At 39.1% G+C, this 17,966-nt stretch overlaps 1 protein-coding gene across 1 annotated transcript in view; it reads left to right on the forward strand.

Moving 5' to 3' along the window:
- The first annotated feature begins 297 nt into the window (after window positions 1-297).
- The window catches only part of RFC1 (replication factor C subunit 1), a 34,923-nt gene continuing 17,254 nt past the window's right edge, over window positions 298-17,966 (forward strand). The window contains exons 1-6 of the mRNA XM_030238772.2: window positions 298-475; window positions 5,501-5,629; window positions 6,574-6,649; window positions 7,650-7,766; window positions 16,886-17,121; window positions 17,867-17,941. Coding sequence (XP_030094632.2) covers window positions 314-475; window positions 5,501-5,629; window positions 6,574-6,649; window positions 7,650-7,766; window positions 16,886-17,121; window positions 17,867-17,941 — 795 coding nt within the window. The 5' untranslated portion in view covers window positions 298-313. The remainder of the gene's footprint in view (window positions 476-5,500; window positions 5,630-6,573; window positions 6,650-7,649; window positions 7,767-16,885; window positions 17,122-17,866; window positions 17,942-17,966) is intronic.

Raw genomic sequence — 17,966 nt, forward strand, 5'->3', positions numbered from 1 at the left:
CTGGGTGCTGGATGTGCCTCAGTGCCCTATCAGGCGGAAGCCATGGAGGCCTGGCACTGCTTTCTTGTCTGTTTTCACCCAGCAGTTCAGCCCTCGGGCTCGCCTGCTCAGCCGGACATGCCCGAGCGCAGGCGGCTCCATTTTGAGGAGCTGCTGCTACTGCAGCGCTCCCGTTCCCGCCGGGGCCGGGGGAGCGGTTAAACCCCCGCCGCACGGAGGGGCCACGCCGCCCGCGCACGAACGGGCACAGGGCCGAGAGGGACGAGCCGGGGAAGGGGCCGGGGGCAGCCGGGCTCCCGGGGGGTGGTCTGCCATGGCCCCGGCCCGGGGTACGCCCCGGCCGCCCCGCAGCCCCGCCCGTCGCGGCAGTGACGGCAGCGCCGTGCGCCGGGCCGCGGGAGTTGGCGCGAAGGCGGGAGCATGGAGCCGGGAGCGTCCCGCTAGGCACAGGGACCGCACCGCCGCCGCTGCCATGGTGAGGGGCTCCCCGCCGGGCCGGGGGTGTGCGGGACGGGGGCGGGGGCCGGCTGCGGGGCCCGGCGCGGGCTGAGCGAGCCCCGCGGGCGGCCCCGGGCGCGCAGCCCTGCGCGGAGCCCGCGCGGCTGCGGCGGAGAGGCCGCCCCGCCGCGCTCCCGCCGCGCTCCCGCCCCAGCGGCCGAGGCTTCCCACGCGTGCCAGGAACGCGAAGCCGTGCCCGAGGAAATGCCCTTGCCCCGAGGGGGATGTGGCTGAGCCTGTCCAGTTTCCCTTTCCCCGAAAGTGGGTGGGGTGTAGGGCGCGGACTGTAGAGTCGTCCGGGGAAGGAATGCGGATGAGCAAACCTGCTGTAAAGGCGGTGTGTCGGGGTGTTACCTCTTCCTTTAATTCCAGCAGGAGCGCACACGAGGCGTTTCTGATGACGAGCTGGAGGGTGCACAGTATTTGCAGAAAAGCAATGCGATGGGGGGAAAAAAGAGCTTGAAAGTCTGGTGTTTATCGATAACGATGCAACCCTCAGTAGGATGTAAAGAGATTTTAAGCATAAACATATACGTGTTCCTGTGCTTTCCAAAGTGATGCTCACCTATGCAGTCACCATAAGATGGTATACCCTTTTCATTTCTGGCTCCAATAAGTTTGCTTTTGTTCAGATGGAGTCTCTGTGCACATCTTTTACTGTCTTAACTACAGATGTAATTTTGCAGGTTAAGGTGCAACTCTAGTTTTGGACTCTCCAAATAGTTTAAGCTTGTTTATAGCTGACACTTGGTGTTCTGCAATGGTGGGTGGTACCATCTGAGTCTTGTACTGACAGAGAGAGGTCTGCCAGCACTAAGACTCCTCACACTATTAAACTGTGATACTTTCATGGTTTGTTTTGGGCTGGCTGATGACTTCAAATTTATGTAAGAGATTTGCCTCTCCCATGTCCCTGCTATCACCTTTTTAGAAAATGGATCTTCTTGGAAGGCTTGCTTCCCTCTTTCCCGCCTTCCAAGGACAAAGGCATTCTCCCTCTGTGTGATCTTCTGAATGTCACACATCTCACAGTGTCTGGGCCTGTCCTAGAAGGGATGAAGACAACCATGGTTTTTGGGAGTATAAAAGTTGCCTCATCCCATTCCTTTTTCAGTGCTGAAGTGGCTGCTCAGCCATCTCTGCTGCAGCTGTGGAAGCAGGGGCAGAAGCTCAGTGATGTTAGTAACGGTGCAGCCTCTTCTGCTTGTGCAGTGACAGCAGGAGCATATTGCAAGTCAATGTCACACCCTTGCAAACTTTCCTCCTGTAGTGCCAGGTGTAAGTAGCCCCTGTTGGCTTGATTCTGCAGCATATTCTCAGCTGTGCTGAACTGATGTGTGCAGAGTTACATCACAAACTGATTTGTATTGGAAGGGATTTACGTTTTTACCCAGATTAGTGGCCATGACCCAGTTGCCAAGCAGCGAGCCACAGCAGTACACCTGAGGGAATGAGTGCCCAGGAGTAGGGGTTTCTCCAGTTTCCCCTTCTAAGAGGGACACACATGGCTGGAGCTGGAGCATCACTTACTTACATCTGTGATACTGCTTGTAAAACTGCAGCAATTCCCACACTCAGTAACTGTTCATTAAGTGTAGTTACCCAAGCAGGTTTATTGGTTTCACTGAAGTGATAGTATAAATCTGATTTTACTTGGTGCAGTTGTTCTGATAGCACCAAGTGTCAGAGCTGATATTTGAGCAAAACTTGCACTGAAATAGGCAGACTGGAAAGAAATATTATTGTTTTGATCTAAGGCCCTCATTGAGACACACAGAGTACCTGAAGTAAGGTGCATTACTTTCTACTGCAGTCATTGAGCTAGGTTGCAGTTTTCTGTCTTGTAATTTGAGGTGCAGACTGGATTATATGCTGTTACTTAGGAAAATATTCTGCTTTACTAAACACTAGTCTTGTAAAAACACTCCTGGAGTTCGCAGTCTCTGCCCTACCTCACAAATGGGTTTCAGTTTCTGTTTGTGTTACTCTCCCCAGTAAAAGAGACAGAAACAAATCTTCCGAGAGAGAACTTGCAGACTGGTATGATTAATTACTGTGGTCTTCTGTTAGAGTATGAGATGGAGGATTTGAAGCAGTAGGCAGAACAGGCAAGGGCTGGATGGCACAGCCATACCACTCTAAGATAGCTGGGCAGCCTTTTAGGCCTTTCAGATGCTAGGCATAAATCACCCCCTAACTGAGTGAGAGTGATCAGACATTCTTAGTTACAGCTCCTACCTAGGTGGGGCTGCTCAAAGTTGTTCCCTGCTGGTACTGTGCTGAAGCAGCCCTGGGGAGCCACACCAAAAGTGCCTTGCCTATTTTAATTTTAGCCTTTTGGGCAAGGGAACAGCTGTGCTGGTATCTCCAGGATACACAGGGCACATTGCTGTGGGTTTTGGGGGCACATCCTGGAAGGAAACTTGACAGTTGCAGCCTTTCCTCATTGCAGCAAGCCTAGGTAAAAGATGAACACACAGATTTTCCAGCTGGTGGTCCTGTATATGTATGGATGGCATAATATACCAATAGGAAGGTCAGTCAGAGTGTGTTAAATAGATAAGCCCAGGAGGGAGGAAAGTGGTCCCATCTAGGATTTAAGTTGGTATGGTAGATACTTATATGGCTTGATTTCTGCAATTAGTTATGCAGTGAATTAATAGTTTATCTGGCATGCCTTTATAAAAAACATGAAAAATCTGTTTCATGATTCCTGGGTAGAAGCTTCACTGAAAGGTAACTTCATTGTTGCCTTGAGGCATACTCTTCTCCTGAGCAATTCTCTATTCACTGTGTTATGTCAGCAAGGTTTCCTATTCCTCTGAGGAGCAGGATAGCTGAAGAAGATTGAATTTATAGCAGAATATTGAAGAAGGCTGTGGATAGATGTCAATTTTCCTTTGTAGCTTAGGGCTGTGTATGTAAGTTTGAATTTTGTAAAACTTGTATAAATCTTAAAGAGTTCTAATATTATTGCCTGTTCTAAAAATACTAAAAGGTTCTGCAAAGCTTCTGCCAAAATTATCTGCACTTCAAAACTGATTCCAGAACCAGAATCCAAACTCAAGATCAAGTTAGAGGAAAAACAGTGATTAATAAATCTTTCTAAAAAGCCTTTGGAGAAGCCTACTGAAAAGCTTTAGAAATAAATTAAAGCAGACATGTGGTTTTAAGCTGGGCTAGCCAATATAATACATATTCCCTGCTACCACTTATAAGGTGTACGAGCTGATGACCCTAATTTTGGGATATATTCATGTTCCCTCTCGTAACAATTTCCAGGTAGCACAGAGGTTGGCAGAGCAAGGTAGATTTGCAGAGCACTTCACTTAGGTAACAGTTTTTAGTGAAAACAGTAGAATGAGTGAACTGTTGATCTAAAATTCTCAAATATTTTAAACTTTAAAGTAACAACTAATTTTAAAAAAAGAGATAACGTAAAAATCACTTTATTTTGCAATGTTTTTTAAGTATTGAAATTATTTTACTAAATAAAAGATCTAATGATACTTGTTTTTTTCTTGCTGATGTTACCTTAAGCCTAAAAGGCAGTCAGTAATAATGAGTATAGTTGCGTAATTAAGTCCAAATATCTACTTGGAGACTTTTTACATAGATGCTCTCTTCAGACCTATTAGCTATAGGTATTGGCTGTCAAAATTTCAGAGTTTATATAGTACTGCATTTACATTGTAGGAATATATGTAAAATAGTAGAGTGTTGAAAATCTATGCTTCAAGGCATGAATTCCATGGATAGAAAAGGTTGAAGTCATGTTGAGGAAGAATGATTTTCAATCTACCATTTGTTGAATCTGTATTAATATACGCAGTTAGAACACAAAGAGCCTAAATTTTTACAGGAAACAACATTTCCAGTTCTAGAAAATTGTTTTAAGTGCACTGAACGAATGTATACATGTCTCATTTTTTGTTTAGGCTTTCAAATTATGTGTTCCATTGATTTTAAGCCCTAAATCCAAACTGACAGGAGTTGACTTCTGGTAAAAGAGCCTCAGAGACCCCTTGTTATCAATCAGACTTGATGCCAGTTTCCTAAGAATGTGCTACTTTACTTGTGTTTCCCTGTAATAGTAAGGAAGTGCCAGGTGAGCTCCATGATGGGGAATAGCTCCCAGGTGTGTCCAGGGCAGTCCTGAGCCCCAGCCTTTTTCTGCTGGCTGTGATTTAGGCCACAGGAGGTGCTGGCTTTCTCTAAAATGGCTGCTAACCCTGGAGGTGGTGATACCAACCAGGTACCTCTTTCCTCAATTTCTTTTAATGAAATTGTATTGCTAGATTTTTGAAAGAGTAGTCAGGTATGATTTTTGTGTGTGCAATACTGATTTTTCTAAAATTTAAGCTCTAGCTGCTGTTTTTACACGCTTAGAAATCTTGTTATGGCTGTGTTGTGGTCAGGTACTTATATAAGGTAACAAAATAGATCTTGGTGTTATTTTTCTTTATTTAAATTTTATAAGTTTCTTGCTGGCTAGTTTTTTAGTGAGGTGTGAGTTACTGTCTTAAAAACTTATGAGAAGGTGGAGAACGCAGTATGTGCCATTGCTTCACTGTTTCAAGCTCCTGGACCTTTCTTTCTACATGTGACACTTCTTCCTAGCTGTGTTAATCATTTTAACTATAGAAATAGTTTGGTTCAGGTTTGTGATAATTAATCAGAAAAAATATTGTCATATACCTCTGTCTTAAGTCATTGTATTTCATTGCTGCTGGAAGTTTGTCTTGCAGTATGTATTGGTGAAGATGCCCAACTAAGAAAGAATTAATTTTTTTTCATGATTTAAAGATTAGAGTCAGGTGGTGTGGGTGTCTGAGTAGCTACTTTTAACTATCTGGGCTTTGTTTGCTGAACTGTAAACAAAATTTCAAAATCAGTAAATGGAATGGAGCTGCTGAGAAGGTAACTTCAGTGCATTGTTATTTTATAGTGTGAAGAGCTGTCTGTATTTAAAAATCTATAAATCTCTTTTCCCTTTTACTAGGATATCCGGAAATTCTTTGGTGTTGTACCTCCTGGAAAGCGACAAGAATGTGAGACTGTGAAAAAGAGTGAAAAAATTAGAAATGGTCAAGGACCCTCAAGTGGGAAGAAAAGGGAAAAGGAGACTAAGGTTAGTTTTGCTTTTCATATTTATGTAGAGCTTGGTTTTGCTGATGCTGGATTATTTGTGTATTTAGCATTTTTAAAGGCATGGTTCTTCTCAGGTACTAAAATAACAGACTATATGTTAGTTGTTTTTATAGACATGGAGGGAAACTACCACTTAAAATTAACTTCTGGCAGTACTTTGTAGGTGGTGAAAAAAATTGCTAATTTAAAAAATTTGGTTTGTAGGACAAAGGTAGGTAGAAGTTGTTACGGTTAAGTGCTTGTGTAAAAGCAGTCTGATGTATTTGAAGTTATTCTGCCTATTGGCCACAGTTCTCTAAGTAGGCTTGCTAATGTAATTTTTAGTCTAATGAACCCAAGGTTTGTGCCCAGTAGATGTAGACATATCATAAATGTGTCATGCTTACAAATGAGGTGAAAGTCTGTCGTGTGGTGTCTGCTGACCTGTTTTTTTAACACCTGTGCAGGAAATGTGAACATTGTGTTTGTTGGGATCACTTCTCTAAACCTGCTGCGAAGACCAAATTCTTTAAAATGACAGATTAAAACTAGATTGGGATCTGGTTTCAGATTACTTTACATGTTAATCATCTGAGCTGTATAAAAAAGAAATCAATGGCTAAAGCTAGTTTAAAAATCACTTAAAGAGTGGAAAAATTTCTAATAGGATGGAATGTGTAACATGAAACACAACAGTTTAGTAGTGAGATGCTGCTTAAATAAGTATTCTGACTATGTAATTTCAGTGTGAAAATTCTTCCTTATTTTCTCCATGCTGCATCTTTCCCCCTCCCATGCAGGAGTTAGCACGAGACCATTTGTAAATGTGATATTGGAAACCAAGTAATTTCTGTTAGAATTTGTTTGAAACTTATAAATTTGAATGTGTGACTAAGAGCTGAGAGGATCTGTTTAATGGTTGAACTAATGGACTGTTACACTTAGGTGAATAATTCACCCAGTGAAGATGATTCCAAACCGAAGCAGACAAAAAAGAAGAGAAGAATAATCTATGATTCAGGTAGTGTTCACAGTTGTTTCTGAATATTCCTTTGTGGTTTTTGCATTAGCATGCAAGGCTGATTAGGTAAACTGTACATCTGAAAGTTTGGTGGGTTGAGTTTCATAAACAATTCTTGTTCAACCACGAGAAATAGTAGGAGAGCAAAATTAATATATTGCTGCTACCTTTGAAGTACTGATACTGTTTGGAGATTTGGCAAGTTCTAACCCTTTAGTGGTGGGGTAGAAAAAAAGAAAGAGTGCTCCAAGCTCTTCAAGATGGAAAACTTGTTGGGGTTTTTGGTGGTGTTGTCGATGGTGGTTTTGTTTGTTTTCTTTTGTTCAGTGTGCAAGTCAATTGACTACAACCACTCTGTTTCTTAGTTTTATAATTACAATGTATTTGTGTTCATCATGGAAGGAGATGGACTCTGCATGTTAGTCCTCTCTAACACTTGTTAGGTGTCTCTGCTTCTTCAGTTTCTCCTGTTTTATTCATGTGGATGCTGGGATCCATAATCCACAGTAGTATAAATCTGTTATCTCCACAGCTTTTGGGATATGGAGAATGGTGAATTGCCACGCACATCACCAACCAGCATTCTCCTGAAAAACCAGAGTACCACCTCTGTGGGGTTTTTTTTTTGCTTGTTGTTAGTTAATGAAATAGGTTTCCATCTACTGGAATACATTGGCATAAAAGTATATTTTTTGTGGGTTTGATGTTATTTGTTTTTTTTTAAATCTTTTTATTTGTTTTGTTTCATTTTGGGTGTTTGTTTTCTTTGAAGTAAATTGCTGTGGTATTTTTGAAAGTTGCATTCACAACTGAGTTCTGACCAAATTTTCATTTTGTCATTTATACAGTGGATGAGAAGGGAAGCTTCTCTGACCTTCCTACCATATGGTAGGAATAGGGAGTCTTTCACTCAGCTGAATATATGTGAACACATGTTGACTGTTTTGTGATCTGTGTGTATGTGGAGGAAATCTACATTTATGTTGTGGTCTAAACACAGATTCAGAAGAGGAGGTGCAGTCAGTGAAACAATCCAAGAAGGCATCTGAGAAAAAAGCAGCTGCTTCAAAACCTGGTAAAATTCTAAAGCGGGATCCTGTTTATATTTCAGAGACAGGTAATGGAAGAAATAAATCATTATATGTGTAGTGGGGTGGGGTATGTTATGGTGGGATGGATTGTTTGATAGACTCAAATGTGACCGTAAGACCTCGTATTGAGGAGGACAAATGACATTCTCCTCAAACATGCTAACCAAAAACACTTCAGAAGTTTAGCCTCAAGTACTGTAAAGTCAGGAGCAGGGTGAAGAGTGAGGTCATGGTGGGTAGTGGCTTAGGTTGATTTAAATAGGCACAGGATTTAATGAGGTAATGCTCCCTTGCTTAAGAGAATTCAGTAGATTTAGAGGAGGAAGTTAAGGAAGTGCCTTTAATATAGTTAACTGCTCACCAGCATACTTTGAAATGACTGTTGGCTGCAGGGATTTTTATTTTACCTGGTGTATAACCTTCCACGTCTAATCTCTGCATAATGTCTTAGTGACTAAAAAGTTCTTTTACCTCTCAACACAAACACTTATTTTGTCAGTTGCTGCAGTGGTTGCCTGAAGCTATACCTTCTGTCTTCTGCCTTCTGTATTTGTGTCTGGAGTAGAGTTCTTTCCTAGCCACAGTACTTCCTGAAGAAACTGTGATTGAATTAACAGACTTGAATCCAGATCTGCTTTGATAAAACATAGTTTTTAAATAATAGAATTTCAGTAGGGCCTCTGTAATCTCTCTTTGAGTTTTATTATACTTATTTTAGAATAGTGGACACTGTCCTTAGGTATGGTAGTATTTTTTTGGTAAGTTTATTGCTGAACATAAACATTGCCTCCCTATAAAAATACCATGCATTTTTAAAACAAAAAGGGATTGTTTGCTGCAGTATTGCATTAGAAGTGTGGCTCAGCTGGTTTTTTCTATACCTTTCTTCCTCTGTGGGGTCCTTTATGTCTGTAAGCTAGATACATGGTGCTTGTTTTGCTTGTCCTTGATAGTTGACCTGGCATACTGCTGTACCACATCAGGTATTCAAATGAGCTCAATTTTCCAAAATAACATGAACGTTTTATTTGTCTTATTTATCCTTTTACTCAAAGCTTTGTTTCCTTTGACAGTTTTTCCTACAATTCTTTCCTAATTAAAAGGATCTTTAAAAGTATTTATCCCAGAGTAGGTAAATGATGAAATTCCTGGGGAATAAACAGCATATATTTAGGTTTATTATGCAATTCCAAGTGGTGTAATCAGATTTTTCTGCATAGGGATACCATGGGAACACTAGTCAAGGTTATTAGTGAAATCTCTGAAAACCATGGGCTCAAGGTTGCTCTTATCAAAAGAGTCTTAAGTACACACAGGTTTGATTTAACAGTGTATTCTAAAACAGTGCCTTTATAACCTTGAGACATAATGCTTGAATTTTGTTTACTTATTATTTCTATAAATTGTTTCTTCAGCTCAATGGAACTGCCAAGCTGAGTGCATTGAAGTGGTATGGCTACAGCAGTTGGCTTGAGATAAGTGTGTTTTACAGGAATAGGAATATAGACATATAGATAGAAAAGGTCCTTACAAAATTTTTGTAGACATTTGTTCTTTTCTTTTTTTTACTGTTATGGAACTGAAAACTTAAATCAAGAATGTGCTGCCTGGACTCACTCAAAAGTCAGAATCTCATTCTCAAGGGCTCTGTCCATGGCAGTGTTTGAAAGAGCCTTTTGGCATCAAGAAGGCAGTAGAAGTTTGGTAGTTAATTGCCTCAACCTATTTTTCATTTTAATTCAAAACTTTCCTCCTCTTGTTGCTGGAATTTCTTTTCGGCTGATCTATATATCTGTGTGGTATCCAGCTTTCTCCAGAGGTGTCTGGGGAAATAAACCTTTTGCTTTGTATGAAAGTAGACTGATCTGGATAATTGCAATGCTTTGTTTCTTATTGGCTTGTGAACAAGTTAATTTTTTAAAAGGCTAAAGAGCAAAGCAAGAATAGTTGCTCTTTGTTTTTATTGTTCAATTTAATCTAAATAAATATTTAGTTTAACAATGGCCAAAGATAAAACTTAAGTTATTCTGCACATTAACAAGGGGGGAAAAAGAGCCAAAAAAAGGAGTCTGTTTTTGTTGGTAGTACAGTCTTAGGGAATTGGGAAAAATCCAATTGTTCATTGTACTTGTTAAAATAATACTTGCACTGTTTAATGAAGTATGGAGCCTTGAACTTTGTAGATGACCTTGTAGTGTGGTTTGTTGAACCTCATCTGGTTTCATCATAGATGGTTATTCAGCAAGAATTTTGACCTTGCTTGAAGTGAATACTTACCTTTCATATACATTGTGTAGAGGTAGTCATGTATGTGTAGCAATCGCTTTGATTGCTTGAATATTTTTAAAAATAGAAAAGCCTTATGGTAGTGGTAGGCAGAATTATTTATAAAGGTAGAAAAACTGACATGGTAGGAACTGAGGAGGTCTGCAGGTTACTGGAAAATGGTTCCTTTAGAGCTTAGAAGACAAGACAAAAAGAATAGCTTGTGAAGGTCTTTGATAATACAGAGTCTTTTAATGTTGAGAATACTGGGGATAGGGAAACAAAGAACAAAACAAACCCAAACAACCTCAGACAAAAAATTAAGTGCTCATATTGGTGGGCAAAAATACTCCCTGCATCCAAGCACAGGTTCACGTGAGCAGCAGGTTGTCAGTGAATAAACATGTCTTTCACTGAAATATTTCATGGGGAAATAAAATGTTGTCACTAGCACTTCCTGGGCAATACTTACTTCTGGAAAATGCTATTCTTGAGTGAAAATGTGAGGAGGAGATAAATAGTACTCTGTGTACCAACTTTCCTCTGAAGTGTTTAATGAAAGGTCAGTTGAGAAGATGTAGTTGAACCTTAAGGGAGTTTTGAAATGCATTTGAGGAATGAGAGTGGGTTCTGGCAGAAATCCTCTGAAGAAGCAGGGATGGGTGTTGTAGAGGAGAATGCATGAGTTAGTGAGGAGTGAGCTTGTTTAAAGTTGATTTGGTTAAGTTTGGGAATACCTTCAGTACAACTTGAGGGTCATGTAATGGTAAATGTGCTCTTGTACTCAAACTCTTAAGAGTTGAGAGGAGTGTTGTATGAACATAGTGAATGTATGATAGTATTTAAGTCCCTGAATAGGGGAGTAAGTGTAGGTGTGCATGAAGAAAAATATAATCTTATTCTTATAGAAGTGATTTTTTTTCTTTCTACAGAAACTAAAATTACAGCAATGTTGAGAAATAAATGTAATTCTGACTAAAAAAGGGGATTCATTTATCAGAAGACACTAGAATTACTTGTCAGCCTGTTTTTCAAACGTGGTAGGACATGAAATAACATTAATTGTAGTTTACTCTCTGTATCTGGTCTTCAGGCTGTAGCTGTGTTAGCTCAAGGTGTTGCTGTTTTCCTCTGCCTGTTCCTATTCTCCTTGCAGGAGACCTTTCTCCCTTTCAGATCTCCTCATTGAACTGCCAGAGTAACTGGTCTTAATGTGGTTAATCTCCTGGATTAGTTAAAAATGTAAAAAGAGGATTTATATTTGGAGTTTTTTTTCTATGCTGATTGATTCTGTTTGAAAACAGAGCACTGTGTCCTGAGAGGCTCAGTAAGCTGAGCTGCCTGAGCTGCAGCTGGAAAAAATTAGCACATTTATACTTGACTGGATTACTCAAAGTTACCTTTTTTCCTGTTTTGTCATTATTCACATGGCATTACTGGATATTCCTGTCACACAGGTAACTTTACGCAATGAAGCCAGAACAGGAAGTTTCATTGCATGGTGGGATTCAGATCTGCTTCTGTGAACTTCTATTGTAGAAAAGTAACCTGCTCCAGTGAATAGAAGTTTCAATAATAATAAGCTGGAATGAGTTAGTGGCCTGATCCCTTCTAATTGCTTGCTGAGGATATACACACAGCTGTTCCTATGCCAAGTGCAAGCATTTCATTTGGAAGGAGTTGTCATAATTGATGGGTTTGCAGATTAAGATAATTTACTTTGGTTTAAATATATTCACCCTTCTTACGTATTTTAATGGTCCCAAAACTAAGCATATAGACTTGATTAACAGTTTTATTTGGTATGTATTGGACCAAGGATATCAAAGGCTATTTAGTTTGACACTCAGGTGTCTAACTCATGGTAGTTAACTGCATTTCAGTGTTGTATCCCTATGCCTGTTTATCTCAAAATGAAAAATAAAGCAGAGGCAACTTTCTAAGGTTGCTATTTATAACTGAAAGATCCAAAGGTAAATTTTTTTCAGGGGTGTAAAGGTGAAATGATTCAGGTAAGCTTTATATTTTTATAACAGTACAGAACCTTGACATGTCAATATAGGCCAAATGCTAGCAATTGTGGTTTAAAGTGCATGTTTGTAGTACATCTAAAATCAGTTAGCTTTTTGAGAAATGGCATGAAAAATCTAATATGACTTAATGACACGTCTAATTTTTTTTTAAATTTAGGTTGCAACTATTAGCTTTTTTAAATGAGGAGAAAGAAAAAATGCACTTTGCTAATCACACATAGCATCTGTTCTTTGGGAGGAGTTGCAGGGGTGGAGTTGGAGTAGACTTGCTGGCTTTTTTGAGAAGTGGTTATCTTAAAGGTAATCTTCTTAAAGAGTTACTTTAGGCAAAAGATGAGTACCAAACTCAATCCTGCCAAGTGCTGGGAGTGTTGGCTAGTGACCCATGCATAGGTAAAGTAAATGAAGTCAATACTAGGACTGTAGACAAACCTTGTTTTCTGCACCCTCCATTTAGCTTAGACAGCAATGACTGTTGCTGGAGATGGCAGGTCCTGTAGGTAGGTCCTGACTGTTTTAAGTACTTGTGCAGAAGAAGTGTCATTGAAACTGAAAAATGTCTAGAATATTAAGTTTTTACAAGTAATGTAGATTTAATGATTTTAGGATGTAGTCATTTAGTACTCTACAGAAATCCTTATGTAGTAGTCTACAAATGCCATTCAACATACTTAATAGTAAGTAGAAATTAGTTATGATCTGCACATGCCTTGCCTATATTTGCAGTTGGTTTTATGACATAATAGTAACAGGCTGTCCCTGCCTCAAATGTTTTGTATCCTAAATAGAATAGGAACCAGGGAATTGTATTTTCTAGTGATGAGCAACTCAACAGTACAGAAATAATAAATTAATAAAATACATTGTTCTGAGGGTCTGTCCTATGCTGCTTGTTGCCATTGGCCCTGCCTGCAATAGAGTGCTCCCTTTTAAGTTTGGCTGAGGTCATTCCTGTACCCAAGCCTTTTACAAGGATCTGAATTTATGTTTAAAACAGCTGAGATAATTTTTATCAGGTTCTGTTAGGGAACAACCACAGGTGTTCAGTAATCAACAAGGTGGAACCCTTTTGAGAAAGGGTGAGGGTAGGAAGGAGGAATAACAAACAGTTACAAGTGACCTGCTGGCATTGGTTTATTAACATAATTGTGCTGCTGCTGGATCACTGTATAAATTGAAAGCCAGCTGTGCTTTTAACGTCATGGAATAGCTCTTAAAACCCCAAGGATGGCAGTTGTTTGTTGCTAGGGAAGTTTGTCCTCCTACATTGCCTGGCATAATAGATCCCTGCTTTATGTGTAGTGTTTGTGTACAAAATAATTAAAAGCAATCTCCTGATTGTCACTGGCTGTGTGTTCCACTGATCACATGATTAGCTTTCCCTTTGCTGCATGTACTTGATTTCCAGAAGCCTCAGCTAGACTATATGGTCTTTACTTGTGTTTATAGTTCTGAGCTGATCCTGGAAAAAATAGTATATGTTCAGGATATCTTTTCATTTTTATTTTGTTTTTCATTCATAGCACACAAAAATGGACCAATGTAAACAGGAAATAGTGTTATTGGAATAGTTGTGTTCTGCTATAGAAAGGTTTTACAACAGAAAAGTCATCTAGTTGATGATGAAATTGATTCCTATTTCTCAGTGAAGTCCATGCCCCCATGTAAGGCTATCTCAAGATTTGCCCAGCAATTCCTATATGAATGCAGTTAATCTATAATTTTTGCAAGTTAAAACCCAAATTTTCACTTGTATTTTCCACCAATTATCGGCTTGCTGGTATGAATAAGAACCCATCTTTTTCCTTTTACAGGTCACATGTTGAGCAACATTGACCTGATTAGTGCAGCAGCAATAGTATTACTGTCTTGGCACTTTCAGAGTTGTAAATCAAGTTGCCTTCATGCTTATAAGGAGACTGGAAGTGTGCAGCTGATTAACTTTGCTGTTCACTTCTGTGGCAGCAGGTGTGTGGGAGCAGTTTGTTTTGAGGAAGAGTGTTAAGGTTTTGCTAAAAAAGTTGGTGATTATCAGCACTTGAACTAAGGGGAGTGCCTGGAGTTCAGGTAAATTAGTGATGTGTTTATGGATTTGCTGAACCTGGGATGAAAATGTAGCCTCAGTGTCAGTCCCCTAAAGCCTCTTTTGGAAACCACTTTTAATAGAATCAGGCTGGTTTAGTTTCCCAATGACAACTTCCCTGTTCTCATTCTCCTTTTTCTTTATTATTATCAATGACTGTTCATAAGTGAGTCTCTTGTTTGTCTTCAGCCACTGCTTGCAGTCAATAAATGCTTCAAATCCTGTCATTTCTTGGAACAACATAATCAAAGCCAAGTTCTAACTATTGGTAATGTGGAGTACTGGCTTCCTAAATGACTGGAGTGCATTAATTTTTTTAATTAAAATCTAATTGTATTTACTCTACTTCTTTCTACTTAAGAGAAAGCAGTATCCTGTTTATTGCTGTTTATGGTTATAAGTGAATAATGAAAAAAATCAATATTGCATACAGATCCTCTGATAACAATAATGATAAGTAAAAGTTCTTTTTTAGCATCAAGCAGTCCTTAGTTTAAGAAGAGCTGGGGGGCAGAATAGGATTTGTGTAATCTTTAGACAAATAAATGCAATTACATCTACATTAACTGCTGATTTACAGTAGCAGTGTATCTTATTCCTGCAAACGTTTTTTTTTTGTTAAACTGAAAAATTTGAAAGAACTAGAAGGATTCTTGAAATTGTTTGAGTAATCTCCTATTCAGACTTGAAGCTATTGTAAATTAGGAGTCTACAGCATCTAATGTCCAAATCTCCCTGAATAGTCACAGTTTGTTAAATTGAGCTAAATGGCAGTAGGACATTTACTGCTGCATTGGAAAAATAAATTGTGTTGAGAATCGTAAAGCCTTTAGGTTTGTGTAAAAGTTACAGCTGAGTAAAAGCCAGCTGAGGGCCTGGGGTTGAATTTTCTCTTCCATATAATGCTTTGTGAATTGACTTGGCTGAAATGCCACTTTCTCTTGGATAAATTTTTGTCTTTAGGCATTCTGAATTTAGCTGCTGAACCAATTTGCCCCCCCCTAGAGATGCATCTTTGTGTTAGTTTTTTCCCTCTCTGAACTTTCTCTCCCAGCAGTGGGTGGAATCCTGCTTGGTTCTCATTATAGTCTGCCTAGTAAGTGCTCAGTAGCAGCAAGTTCTGGCTGATGCCTAAAACACTCCAAAACACTGCCAGCTGTTGAGAACAGGTGAAACAAAAAACAATTGTTTCCCTCCATCTTTGCCTAGAATACAACAAAAATAAGAGATGACAGACATACAACATCTTCTAAACTTAAGGAAGTGGTAAGAAAACTAATTTTTGTATGAAAAGAAATATGGGGGCTTAAATTAGGGATTGCTGGAAAATGAATGTGGTCTGTTAAAAACCAGGTGTTTAGAACAATCTGTGTTTGTGATATGTTGAGGTGAGTGTCTAAAGCATCTCTATTTTGAGAAAAATAAAACCAGACTTCAGTTAGAGGCATGCAAATAAAACTGCCTCTGTTTCTGTTCCTCTCAAGTCTTTCTGCTGCTTTCATAGAGTGTCTAATGTTAATTTTGAGGATTTTCTTTCAATCTATTTGCTCACTTTGAGTTTGTTGAAGAATTCACAAAGATGGTGCATTTATCACTAGTAGAAGTTTGTCCAGTGATGTTTGTTTTCTGTGCTGGTGTTTTAATCTAATTATGTGGCAGTGATGTATGTGGGGTTTTGTGTGCCTCATTCAGAGGGTTTCATTTGTATAACTGTCAGTAAGACTTCACAACATAACATAAAACTCTTTGAAGTCCTTGGTATTCATTTTTTTTGTTGATTGATTGAATGAAGAGTTTGGGTTCAGAATGAATGAACAGCCATCAAACCCTCTTTCTTTTTTATTGCTGGGCAGACCATGTCCTGGTTATTAGAGAAGAGTCTGAAAAGGAGAGATTAAAATTTTGCTCAGTGGTCTGTGGGCTAATTCTCAGTAAGACTGTGTATGCCATTTTTCCTCCTCCTTTCAAAGTGAAAAATCCATTTTGTCTTGCTGACCTTGTCTGATTCCTGTGTTCTGTGAAATTGTTGCTTTTCTTTTAGTTGGTTTTGACTGTACTGGAAGAAGAGTGTGTTTAAGTGCAGAGATGTAGAGAGCTCATAGAATCTCTAAAAGGGAAAGAGTGAAAAAATGGCATTGAAATGTTTTGCTAAAACATTCATAAACTATGAGCAATACTTTAAAAATAACTAGGAAACTTACCCAAGAATCCGTTTTTTTTTTTGGTAAAGAAAATGTTCTGGTATTTTTCCTTGGTTTGTAATGTAAGATAGAGAGATTGGTAAAAATACATGTCTACAAAGCCTATGTTAGCTGCTTTGTTGATGAGTACTACAAAGTAATAAAGGAAATGTGCCTTTATGCATCACATAAAATGTGAAGGAAGAGTTGTGCTGTTCAATTTGACATTAAGGAAGGAGTTCAAATTTCATTGATCTAGATCTTCTGTTGATTGTTTTCCTCATTTAAGAAGGGAAGGCATTCTTTGTGAACTTGTCTAATTGAGAGGTAATGTGTGAGCACAAATAACAATGTTGTGTTGTTATTTCAGTACTGAATCTGTCCAGACTCGAGTTGTGCTATTCAAGTTGTTAAATGCTACGTGTTGTGCAACTCAGCCTTTTTTTCAGAAAACTTCTAAATGCCTGTAGCATTTTTTTTAGGATTTGAGTTGATGTAATGTGCCAAAATAGTTGTCTTGGCAGTTCTGTTATTAAGACTTGAGTTCTGTGTACCAGAAGTAATGGAATACTCTTTGTGTTTAGATGAAGATGATGATGATTTTGCCAATAAAAGAATTTCCCTGAAACCGAAGGAGAATGGGACGTCAGGGATTAGTTGTCCAGGAACAAATACTGTGAAACAAGGAGAGGTAAAACCACAAGCTAAAAGCAAGCCCCTCTCTCCAGTGAAACAGACTCCCACCTCTGCACTTGATTTCTTTGGGACAAGGAGTGTCCAGCGCTCAGAAAAGAAGCTGGTAGCAAGTAAAAGGAAAGAGGTGAGTATTGATGAGGCTCCTTTAGGCTGCTCATATGTCTGATGGCAGCTCAAAATGAACAGTTGGACTGCAAAGAAGTGCTTAACTGCTGCTCCTACCTCCTGTTATCAGTATGAGCACTCACATAAAAGTTGAGCTCTGATGATCCATCTGTGTGTGCACGTCAAGTCCTCAAATACAAGTCTGGAGTAGTGTTTCCATGTTTAATAAGATAGCACAAAGTTGAAGATAGTATTTTCTTATTGTCCCTTCTCAAGTGACTATTCTTGAAATCCATTAAGTTTTCTGAGGTTGGTGAATGGAAGGGATAGCTTATAATTGAGGGTGGAGGGCAGGCAGGAGAGGGAGAAGGTTGTTTTCCCAAGCTTTATAGGACATGTATTCATGGAATAACAAAGCACCAAGTAAAAGTATGGAGGAACTTAAAAATTCCCAGTGCTGTTATTGATGTATTTTTCAAGTGGGGCAACTGTGATAGCTTGAGAGATGTTCAGCATTGTTTGAAGAGTTGAGATATTTGTATTATATAAATAATATGTTATTTATATTATATGGTCTTGTTTTGAATTACAAAATCCCTTGAAAATAGCCTTAATAGTGTTTAGGTTAGAGAGCTAGAAATTAATGTTGCAAGTCTCATTCACAGTCCTTTTCTAGAAGCATACAGAAGGAATCTATACATGTGAAATTATTATAATTGACACAGTAATAGGGTAACTGAATGGTCTTTTTTTCTTTAATACAGCCTTCACAGAGCAGAGACAGCACACTAGATGATGAGGCCGTTGCTAGGCAACTGCAGCTTGAAGAAGATTCAGAGGTAAAAGCTCTACAAATTTAATGCT

This window comes from Serinus canaria, chromosome 4 (assembly GCF_022539315.1).
Source record: "Serinus canaria isolate serCan28SL12 chromosome 4, serCan2020, whole genome shotgun sequence".
Lineage (NCBI taxonomy): Eukaryota > Metazoa > Chordata > Aves > Passeriformes > Fringillidae > Serinus > Serinus canaria.